Genomic DNA, 12,164 nt, shown 5'->3' with positions numbered 1-12,164 from the left:
ATGCTCTTCCACTGCTGTTTCATTCTGACTGCTGGAAGGAAATTTGAGCTGTTAAAATCATTATATAATTCATAAAAATAATTGTATTTATTTATTTTATTATTATAGACCAGTTGCTGAGTGCCAAAGGATGGCGTTGTTTGAAAATTGGTATTACTTCTACAAATGTTATAAAGTTAACATTCATACAGTCAAATGTGTGAACTTGAATACACTGCTACACTCTCAGAAAAAAGGTACAAAAAAGTACCTAAAAAGATACAAATGCTTGTCACTGGGGTGATACCATATAGGTACATAAAATTGTACCTTTGGTGTACCTTTTTTGCTTGTAAAAGGCACTTAGTAGCCAAACAATACATGATTGTATTTTGAGGGCACATTTTCTGAAAGAACAAAAATATGTCATATCTTCATTTCTGAGTGCACAGGACATATTTGTCTGGGGTGACACCTAATGGTCATGCAATTCAGAGTTATTCACATTATTATTTTATATTTGCTTGGAGGACAACTTCAGAATTCAGACTTGGGCTTTAACATAAGTGGATTTGAACCAACAAACACCTGGTCCTGGGCCTCAAAACCAGCATTCTAAGCTACTGCCAGGAGCTGGTAGAGGGGGGTGTGCTCCACACAGGCTTGGTGGAAGCTGCTGAGAAACGCGTCAGTACCGCGTTTGGGGGGGGGGGGGGCGCCAGGATTAGCGAGAGCGCCAGGATTTTCTCCACAGGGGGGCCTACCACAGGTCAGAAGCAGTCAGTACTCTGTTCCTAGGTAAAGATTACATTTCCCCGCCCATTAAGTGATAATGAGATTAGACCAAGAGAGCCACGTCACCTTCAAACAGACAGAGGTAATTAAAGACTCGGCTAATTGGGCAGTATCAGACAGTTACTCCTCAGCCCCTCCTCCTCCTTGTGTTGATGGGAGAGATGGGGAGTGATGAGGCTCAGGGTTTGGTGTGGGCGCTGTGGTGACCTGCTGTGGAGATGACCTGATCTCCTCATCCTCAGTATCCAGTCCATTTCCTGTAGTCAAGCGGCACGCCCTGCTTATGCTAAGATAGCCATGCGAAGGCAACAGGGAGCTACTCACCTACCCCAATATCACAGCTAGAGTGCCTGGGGGTGAGGGACCCTGCCTTCACCCCCACCCTCACACTACCCCGCCCCCCCACTCTTCCACCAAAGGAAAGTAATTTCACCCCCGCCCCTGCTAAGACCCTGCGCTGGCGTGATTCTGGGCAGGAGGCGATCCTCGTACAGACGGCTGTTTCCTGCGAGTGAGAGGGGCACTTGAGACAATGGGATCAGTGTCTCAACAAGCCCTCGTGAAATCAGTTCAGCCACTGAGCCTGGAGTGCTTCATAAGCACCCGTGTGACGGCACAGTGCGCGCTGCCCAGTCTCACTCCCACCAGGAGGGACACATCTTCCATTACCTCACCAGCACGCCATTTTAATGGACGAGAGCGACACGGATGTCTGCGCAGGACACGTACAAGTGAATGGAAGCGTGCGTGAAAATATAATTTAAAGCATCATATCATTCATAATTAATACTTCAGATTTGAGAGGGACTGTATCCGTTTTGGTTATCGGATTAATGAACACGTTTCGCAAATGGCTGTGCCGACATGTAAATGTTTGGCTTTCGTGACTACTAATGCAATAATTTTACACACGCTGCACACTATTTTCAATTATGCTCTTGCAGTTCAGAGCCCCCGTTACACCCATTTGCATGCAAATGAAGGGAGCCTTGCGATATTTCAATTAACGCAACCTGAGCCGTCAAAACAGAATGACATCAACACAGCTTCAGCCAGACCAGAACCACGAATTACCAAAATAACCCGAAATGTTTATATTGATGTGGATACACACACACAAATACAATTAAAATTATTTTTTACATTTATTTCCCTGAACATTCTTGTACCATTAAAATGTGTGTGAAGGAGGACCTGGAGCTAAAAGTGGACGATGCGGTTGAAAGCAGCGCTCACAGGCACAGAAGGGATAACTCCATGTACACTCATGGAGGCTGGTCATCTGGGCCAATTTATACTACTCTTTTCCAGGGGAAAGAAACTGTCCAAACTAATGACAAACCAAAACAAAAACCAAAAAGGAACTTGGCTAACATTTCGGGCCATTCAGTGGCCATGGTGCTCATGCTGTGTACAGTGGCCCACCGCTCTACCAATGCATCCAGCTTTCCGAGGATCACAGCTAAACGACCTGCAGACCAGTGCATAACCTGGCAATAAGAGCCTTTAGTGGATGAGAAAGACATGCGAGTGGACTGGTCATGGCATGAAGGTATCTTCCTTCATTTTTTAACGCACTGGTCAGACTCTTTCAGTTCTGCTCGGTGGAAACACTTCATCGTCGTCAGTAAAGAAAGGCAGGAGCTTTGCGGTTCAAACATAGATTCATTTATTCCAAACAGAGAGTGGGAGCAGGGAGTTTGGGGGTCTGGTCTTCAGGTGATGGCCTTGAAGGCTCTTTTCTCCACATACTTCAGTTTGTGTTTCCTCTTGAACCTGCGGGCAGCGAGAGCAGAGGAGAGAGAGAGAGAGCATGCGTTAAGCTCAGCACACGCACAGGCACATGGTACATACCAGCAGAAATCCCCACTAACGCGTGCAGGTGCACTCATGAAAACCCGACTGCCGTCGACGCCTACACAGGCCTGCACTACACCGAAAGGCGAAGAGTCACTGGGTTCTCTCTGTAAAAGCCCGTTCGGTCCTCAAAAAAAACTCTGCGAAACCCCAGCGATCCAAGGCACAGCACAGGGTTAACGTAACCATGGCAGCCACCCGGGGAACACTATTAACGAAGCGCGTCAAAGGCAGGGAGGAGCCGTCGTGCCGACTCCAGCGCATATCTACAGCCGCGCGCTCGCGCTGGATAAGCGCTATCGCCGCCGCAGCTGCTCCGTCCCATTCACGTAATTGACGGGACACTTCCGACCCCGCCGAAGAGCGCAGCTCGCAATTTAAGATGCCGCGAGCCAATTAACGCGGCCGTTCATCCTACGCCTGCAAAATGTGGAAGGCGCAGCAGGAGCGCTCGCCGCCGTATCTAAAAATTAATCTCCGTACTCGTGCATGCACACGTAGCCAATAATAGCAGCAGTGACACACTGCGGCTAATTATAAGCACAAAGCCGCAGCTCTGAAAAAAGCACTACGTTTAAAAATTGCTGGTAGTCGTAGTTAACGGACGACATGCAAAGAGAGGGACGCAGAACTGCCTGAAACGTTCACAACTAGTTACCCTCTCAGCTGGAGTCAACATGTCCCCGACTGAGGCGCTTGTACACAAAAATTCCCCTAAAAGCACCGCCTGAATCGGTCACATTCACACACAATGATTTGGGTTAAGACTGGGGTTTCTGAGGGGACTTTTAGTTAGGGGGGAGGGGCTTACTTGGCTCTTTCTCTGGGTTCAATCATGTTCCTCTTCTGCAGGCTCTTGAAGCGGTCCTTGAGAACGCTGCCCTCTGGCTGTAGGACACAAAATCACAGGCGGTCAGGAGCAGGAAGGGAATTCTAGTATGTAAATGTATTTTATCAGTTTATTGCTAGGGACAATGCACATTAACAACATTCCTGTAAATGTGCCAGTGTTAGCCAGGCAGGCTAATCATCCTGCCATACAGCCACACAATCTCCATAGACAAACACTGGCAGTAATATGGGTCATACTGAAGAGCTCAGTGACTTCCAACGTGGCACTGTCATAGGATGCCACCTTTCCAACAAGTCAGTTAGTCAAATTTCTTCCCCGTTAGAGCTGCCGCAGTCAACTGTAAGTGCCGTTACTGTGAAGTGGAAATAAAGAAATGGTTTGCCGAGTTTGGTGCGGAACAACTTGACTGGCCTGCACAGAGCCCTGACTTCAACCCCATCAGATACCTTTGGGATGAATTGGAATACCGACTGTGAGCCAGGCCTTATCACCCAACATCAGTGCCCAAATCCCTGCAGCCATGTTCCAAAATCTAGTGGAAAGCCTTCATTGAAAAGTTATATTATAGAAAAAAGGTGGTACCAACTCCATATTAATACCTATGCTTTGGAATGATGTTCATGCTTTGGAACAAGCGCATACGGATGTGATGTTCGGGTATCCACGCACTTTTGGCCATGTAGTGTAAGAGAGAGGGAAAAGCTCTGTAGTGGAGTTCACAGCTTAAAAGTTCTCAGCTGCACTGGCACATGCTGGCAGTGTGTGTGTGTGTTAATGGTGATACAGTGATTTGTGAGGACACTGTGTGTGTGGGGGGGGGGGGGGGGGGGGGGGGGGGGGGGTGAAAGGAGGGTGAGGAGGGACTGACCCGGAGCAAGCGTAGGGAGCCAGGGACCTCATCACTCAGCTGCACCTCCAGATCAGGAGCCTGGAACCTACACACACACACAGGCACACATACAAACACGCACATACATGCACACAAGAGAGAGCACAGATCACACACTTAATACAAGTACAGGCACAGAAGCATAGACAGGTACGCACACAGCACATTGCTGGTGTCATTCACACATGCACACTCGGGTGTAATGACTCAGAGGCCGGACTGACTTTAGTCGGCCGAGGCGGCGGGGGAGGCTCTTCTGTGCCTCTTGGCGGGCGTGGCGCTTGGCCTGCCTCTCCGAGGTGCGCTGCTCCCTCTTCTTCAGCTCCACCCCGATGGAGCGCAGCTGGAAGAGCTGCTGCCGCCTGCCCGTCAAAGCCTGCTCCGCCCTCTTCCGCTGCTCCTGCACAGAGACCGGGCCCAGAGCAGGGTTATACACAGAGAACACGCACGCACACATGCACACACACGCACACATGCACACACAAACTTCAATCAACACCCAGGCAGAACAAAGCCAATACAGAATAGACTCCAAATGCCCCCCCCTTTTCCTCAGCTTGTACCTTCTCCTTCTCTGCCTTTTCCCTCTTCCGCTGTCTCTCGGTCTTTTTCTCTCGAGAAGCACTCTGACCGGCTGGTTTGTCTTCCGCAGTCTCCGCCCCTTCCTTCTCAAGCTCCTCCTCCTCCTCTTCTTCCAGCAGGCCTTCCACCTGCTCCTGGAACACAGTCTCCTAGAATACAGAGACAGAGAGGGAGACCCCCGTGGAAGGTCTCAGGTAGGTAAGACGGCCCCAGGTAGGTGAGAAGGTAGGTCGTTGCGCAAGTCGCTCTGGATAAGAGCATCTGCTAAATGCCTGTTATGTAACGTAAAAGTCCCCAGGTGGTTAAGATGGCCCCACCGTGCAGTTTGGGCGGAGGACAGAGGGTCATGCCGTACCTCTGTAGCCTTGTCCTCCCGCGGGACCGCCAGCTGCCGCTCCACCCTCTGCTCTTCCTTCTGCCTCTTCACCTCCACCTCATGGGCCTGAAGCAGCAGTGCCTGCACACACACACGCACCCACACACACCTCGCTTAATCATTATGCACTACATTAGAAGTCACTATACATTACATAATTTTATGGTTTTCATTTATATACAATTTTTACATTTTATTTCCAATCGAGTTTAATTTTAAGCCATCTTAGTTTTTATTTACATTTTATTTTGGATAATTTAATTTCATGCCCAGTTGCTTTTTGTATTATCTAAATTTAGTTTTAGTTTCAGGGGGAGAATGTATGTTTCATTTAAGGTGTTCTAAGAACCAAGCACTTTTGCCTAAACAGGATTCAGTTTTACAGCACATATACACTATTTTCATCAATGCAAATTAATCACCATTTTAAAAATGTCTGACAAATTAGCATGAGCAATAACGTCCATTTAAAACAGGTGATCTCAGCCACAAAAGACAAGGTTCAAAGCTTTTAACAAATAAGCAATATAACCACATAGCTAAAAAAAAAAACCTTTTAGTGAAACAAGGTACTCAAATTAAGAAGTAGAGTACACTGTCAATAATGCATTCAAAGTAATCCCACACTACACTCAATCTTTCACCCAACACCAGTTTCAGTTTGTAGGCCAGCACCATGATAGCTAACCATGTTTGATCTGTTTTTCTAAACTTCAAAGTTCAACAGTCAGTGATAACGCACGAGGTAGCATATTGCCATCTAGTGGCAGTGACTACCTAGAAGCTTGACAAGCCACAAACCTTCACGGTATTGAAAAATAATTTAGAATCAAAATTCTAAGAAAATTCCAAGTTCCCATTTTAGTCTGTTTTTATTTTTGTAAATTTTTTGAGCCAAAGATTCTAGTTTCAGTTTTGTTTCAGCTTCTTGGATGGGAAAGTTTTCTAAGTTTTGTTTCAGCTTCACAAATTACCATGTTTTTCACGGCTAGTTTTTGTTTCGGTTATGGCTAATGACAATATCCTCAACTAACACCACCCAATGACCTCAAGCCGGTGGAAGATCAAGCCCACCCCCTACAGCACATAAACATGGCTGCACTCCCCTTACACAGGCACACCCAGTAAATCTGAAAGAGACCGTTTGGACTACATGTGCTAAGACCTTGACATAAATGTCGGTGGAGGACTGAGGGATGAGTTTTACATATTTCATGATACTTAATGATTATTTCAACTAGTTATATTCCACTTTTATTTGAATAATAACTGCTTATGATCATTCTATTAGGTGATCCAATATTCAGATATGCTAACTGGGGTAAAGCAGAGGTCAGGGGAAAAAGGGGGTTGGGGGGGGATGCAATGCCCTCAGTGCCCAGGCTCCGCCCACTTGACGGCACCCAGGGTTCCTTGTGTGTCTTCACATTCCCGTGGGAATACTGGGAGCGCAAGGATGAAATCCTCATTGGGCATTTTAGAGTCAAAGATTCTAGTTTAAATTTTGTTTCAGCTTCTTGGATGGGTGAGTCTCATTTTTGTTTCAGTTTCACAAATTACCATGTTTTCCACGGTCAGTTTTTGTTTCGCTTATGGCTACTGACAATATCCTCAACTAACACCACCCAATGACCTCAAGCCGGTGGAAGATCAACCCCACCCCCTACAGCACATAAACATGGCTGCACTCCAGTAAATCTGAAGGAGACCGTTTGGACTACATGCGCCAAGAGCTTGACATAAATGTTGATGGAGGACTGAGGGGTGAGGGGTTAGTTGTACCTGGTGGGAGAAGAACTCGGGGTTGTAGGAGCCTCCTGGTGCAATAATTTCCACAGCTGGCAATGCGGACGGCTTCTGGTTCAGCTTGTCTGGTCTCTGAAGGAGGGTTTTACACACACAAAAGCCATTGAACATCCCAAGTGTTTGGACAATTGAAATTAAATTCACACGTATTGTGAATACAATATTGGGACACACGGCCTCCCACCCACCTTCACCAGCTTCTTTTTGGTCTGTTCGAGGAACCAGGGGTCTGCAGTCACTTCACCTACCAGAGAGAGGGGTTGAGTCACACCGCACTTTTGACAGTCATGAAATCTCTTACCCTCCTAAAACCCAGCAACTCATGAGGCTTAATCTCAAGAAGGCTGTATACTACTACACTGAACCCAACACTACAAGGGACGTTCAATAAAAATAAAATATTAAAAACTGCTTTTGAAAATATTTTCACTGCAACATGTTTTCTTAATCCAAGAAGTGTATTATTTCAAAAGAATTCAAATACTTTTTTCTGTTGGGTCTCAGGAGGATATAATATCAATCTACTCACTTGGCTCTGCCCACAGGTCATAGAAGGGTCTTTCTGGGTGGTTGTTGGCTGGGAGCTGCTCTTTAGTTTTTGACCCTGCTGCCACTTTCCGTCTCAGAAGTAGCTTCTGTCTCCGTGGCAGCACCCCCTTGGCTGCCAGCTGCTCGGCCTTCTGGGAAATGCGTCTGAGTTTCTTTGCGTTAGGCTGCTGGTGAGCCAAAACACTGGAGAATGCAAGCACAGGAGAACATTTATGGTCCATTCCATCTGCTACCTAAACTGACACCTGTTACAGATACATTCAACTGACATTTTTTATTCAAAGAGAAGCAGAATAGAGAATTCTACCATTTCAACCACCAAGAGAAATTAGAAAAAGGAAATACACTTTTTCATATCAAAGACCCTCCAATTTGTCAGACCCATTCTGCCATTTATATCACAAAAACTGCAACATCTGCCTGCAGAAGAATACAGGACGTACATATCATTAATTATAGGGATTTCCACTATCATTATAATTCATACTTTGTGATACATAATGATTATTTCAACTAGTTATATTCCACTTTTATTTGAATAATAACTGCTTATGATCATTCTATTAGGTGATCCAATATTCAGATATAGTAACTGGGGTAAAGCAGAGGTCAGAGGAAAAAGGAGGGGGGGGGGGGATGCAATGCCCTCAGTGCCCAGGCTCCGCCCACTTGACGGCACCCAGGGTTCCTTGTGTGTCTTCACATTCCCGTGGGAATACTGGGAGCGCAAGGATGAAATCCTCATTGGGCATCCAAAGGGACGACTACAACACCGAAAGGAAAATGTGCCGATATTGTCGCCTGATTACATGAGGGAATTCCTCCTGTAAAGGGTGTGGAAACAGCCCAAACTGGGGGGTCACCAAACCTGACCCTAGAAAGCCATAAAGTCTGCTGGCTCACACTGGTATTCAGTACTTCACTGACCAATTACAGCATCCGATTACACACTTACCTCACCTCACCTATTTTGGTAGGTCTAAACTAGTTATTAACTCTCGTGAAAACAAAAATCAGCAATGCCCATCCAGGACCAGGCTTGGGGACCCCTGGGGGGAACGAAGCTGTGTTCTCCAGCTGGGGACAGTGATCTCAGGACAGTCCGTACGGATGAGCCACAGAAGCGCCCCGATGTCTCCAGCCTGCGGAAGGGCTGAGTGGGGCGGGTCACAGACGTACTCACTCCTTGGGCGGGGGAACGAGGGAGTCGTGCTGAAGGATGAGGTCTATCCTCAGGGGCCGGGACCTTCTGCCTTTCTTCTCTGTTCCACCTGCACACCCACAGCACAGACCGTATCAAACAGAGACGAGGTTCCAGACTGCGGTCAACTTCCGCCTTTACTAAAGCGGGGGGGGGGGGGGGGGGGGGGGGGGGGGATAGTGTGCAGTAGGGGTTTAAGGCTGTGGTTTTGGTACCACCAGATTCTTTTAACTCTTGATAGCGATGTCTGCTTTCACATTAACTTCTGAGAAGGACAGACACTTCATCGTACATTCAAAGCTACTTCAAAGCTGCCTTATGCGCCAAATTATATTTACATCTGCAGGCATTTTGCAGACTGTTTTCTCCAAAGCGAGTTTCACAGCTTACATTCCTTAGATACAATCCATTCATACAGCTAGATATTTTACTGAAGTACCTTGCACAGGAGTGCAACAAGGTGTGGGAGAGATGAAGAATATTAAGTTACATGAAGAAATAAAAAATGGTGATGTACCTTTCTGGATGTTTTTTACATGTTCACCGGTGTCCATAAAAAACAAGCTGTCATCTGGCTTCTCCGATATCAGTCCACTGCAACACACACCATTAATACACAAAACAGTTTCCAAGCAGTCCAAATAAGTGTAGCACCTAAATACAAAAGGCAGAGGTACACTGAACAGAGGTTGGTAGACATGGTGGATATATCGCGGATATTACGCGTCCAGCTATTAAATTCGCGAAATTAGCTGAATCGTGGCAACGAACAAGACCTGAATAATTTGATCTATTTTACGATGCAGCACAGCAGCCATTACTATGTACACCATATAGTTTTTCGTTGGCTAGCATGTGCTTGTCATTAACATGTGAGCGAAAACATACTGGTGGTAAATAACATTACCGTCATTAGACAAAAACAAGGAGAGCCAATCTAACGGGGACAACTAGTGATAAAGTGAGGTATACTCTCTGATGATGGTTTTCGCAACAAACATCCCAGGTGAGAAGTATCACAAACTTAGAACGCAAGCTAGTACCTAACGTTAGCTACGTATACCGAAGCAACGTTACACTCACCCTGTGGATCTCTCTTGTAGTCTAACATCGTCCAGGAACTCTTCAACATCCTGTATGTCGCTGTGCTTGTTCCAGTTCTTTTTCTTATTTTTGTTGACACGCTTTCTCCGTGTATTCAACTCATTATGGTCAAGACTTGCGTTTAGTTTTAAAAAGCCAGGCTGGGTGGCCGCCACGCGTTTGTTCCTCCTGGCCGCCGCCATGTTGACTACTGAAAAGAACGGCACAACAAAATAACGTCAGTAACGCCAGCTCTTCTTCGTTGGTGCTGTAGCACAAAGATCGTGGAGTTCACGACAAGATAGACATGCTGGATTCTAAGTCAATTGGGAAGTTGTCTGCAAATTATTGGTAGTCAGATGGATATAAGGGAATTTGGAAGTCTGTGTTCTGTAGCAATAAAATACACTTCAAGGTAACATCAAAGCAGCTTGTTATGTCTTGATTACTTTTTAAAATACCTACACGTTCATACAGCTGGATATTTACTTATGAAATTCAGGCTAAGTACCTTGTACAAGGGTACAACCGTAGCACCTCATCTGGGAATTAAACCCACAACAATTAGGATAATGCCAGTTCCCTAACCATTATAGCAGGGCTGTCCAACCATAACAAAGCACATCATATTCAACAGCTAGCGATCTCATTGAGCTGCTATAATTAGAAGAATTGAGTGTGCCAAATTAGGATTGGGTCTGACACGTACCTCCCAAAAAACGACCTGGGCCATTTGAAAACATACACTAAAATAAATAAATAAATAAATAAATAAATAAATAAAAACACACAGACAATGTACTATCCATTTATCACTGGTGCTGAAGTAGCCTACTCCCAGTGCTTTCTATTCCAAACTTAACTAAATTAACTTAATTTACTAATGTGTAAACCTACAGCTGAAATCAGTTAAGTCTTAAATGTGGAAAGTAAGGACACCTGGACAAACCAACTTTGAGGTAAAAATGTAAATTTCATCTGGTCTATTTTTTTGGTTAGCAGTCATGGTATTGTATGTAAAATGGTTTACCTATCATGACAGCAAAAAAACATTTTCTCTAGTCAAACGGGGTGCTTCAAATTCATGCTAGCTACAACCCCACATGCAAAAATAGCCGGCTGCCTGGGATGGGGATGGTTTTAACACTTATTTCTCAACTGTTACAACCATCCCCCAATAAAAACTGATTTTTGGTATTAATTTCTCAGCCTGCTTAAACGTGTCCCAGTAGATATACAGCAATCTTGTATGTACAAGGGCAATCAGCTGACGTATTTACTCACACACAGATACACGCACATACACTGTCCGACGTACCTGCCACATCCTAGCCAACTGCTTACAGTACTAGCTCCATACATCTAATTTGATTTGATTTAGCACAACTAAAATATTAAAATACTAATACAGAGTATGGCTGATTGAAAATTATATAGGATAATCTGATACAGGAAATAAGTATGTGTGCATTGTTATTCTTGGCCAGTTCACAAGTTTTCAATGTTTATTTCCAGCCAAATAAAACCAACTCTAAACACCATCTTGCCATTGTGGATAGAGAATCAGGCTTGTAACACCATGGCTACTATGGAAGCAAGCCTACTTAACTTGAGAATAACTTGTGCAAATGTCCAGCTGCATAAATGCATTGTATGCAAAAACATATCTTCCCTTACAAAAGATTACTGCAGCTACTGCAGTTATACTGTAGTTTAACTGAAGTACAATGCAGTATAAAAGAGTTCTACTTCATGTACTACACATGAAGTTGTGAAACAGCATTATAGCTGCAGTAATACGTTCGTGTCTACCAAATATAACGTTAATAAGGCTATAAGAATGCAATATTCCAACTTTCTAATAAAGACTACGATGGAAAGACTCGAAAAGACGTATTTGAACAGCTGCCAAAATTAGGGTCCCTTATTGTCCCAAAAAAACGGGGCAAAGTGTGCCAAAAAAGCAAAGACTGGTCTACTAATCAGAAATGAATGTGAAACCAAAAATAATGAAGTCTGGTACCAGAGGTGAGACACATAGGCCTATTGCATCATCGTGCGATTATATAGTTTCATGGATGAAATCAAATAACCCCCTCCAAACTTTGAAAAAATTGCCAAATGAACGTAGTCTGGACAACTTCGTTTATAAAAACCATTTAAAATTGCTGGTTGATTGCATGCCTATTTTCTC

At 44.9% G+C, this 12,164-nt stretch overlaps 1 protein-coding gene across 2 annotated transcripts; it reads right to left on the bottom strand.

The window, feature by feature from the left end:
• Positions 1 to 2,419: 2,419 nt before the first annotated feature.
• On the bottom strand, positions 2,420 to 12,024 carry nop53 (NOP53 ribosome biogenesis factor). 2 transcript variants are annotated; one of them, XM_035386662.1, is made up of 13 exons: positions 11,994 to 12,024; positions 9,971 to 10,181; positions 9,405 to 9,481; positions 8,870 to 8,957; positions 7,667 to 7,869; positions 7,326 to 7,381; positions 7,114 to 7,209; positions 5,311 to 5,412; positions 4,937 to 5,104; positions 4,598 to 4,773; positions 4,353 to 4,419; positions 3,443 to 3,519; positions 2,420 to 2,550 (listed from the first exon to the last, which is right to left on the bottom strand). In XM_035386662.1, the coding sequence occupies exons 1-13, from the start codon at positions 12,007 to 12,009 to the stop codon at positions 2,490 to 2,492; spliced, it is 1,398 nt and encodes a 465-aa protein (XP_035242553.1). In that variant the 5' UTR covers positions 12,010 to 12,024; the 3' UTR covers positions 2,420 to 2,489. The 2 variants fall into 2 exon arrangements, with proteins under 2 accessions (XP_035242553.1, XP_035242552.1); XM_035386661.1 differs by lacking the exon at positions 11,994 to 12,024 and adding an exon at positions 10,482 to 10,527.
• Between the last annotated feature and the right edge of the window lie 140 nt (positions 12,025 to 12,164).

Source organism: Anguilla anguilla, chromosome 12 (genome assembly GCF_013347855.1).
Source record: "Anguilla anguilla isolate fAngAng1 chromosome 12, fAngAng1.pri, whole genome shotgun sequence".
Lineage (NCBI taxonomy): Eukaryota > Metazoa > Chordata > Actinopteri > Anguilliformes > Anguillidae > Anguilla > Anguilla anguilla.
Note: the sequence above shows the minus strand (reverse complement) of the source record. Positions and strands in the feature narration are given on the sequence as shown.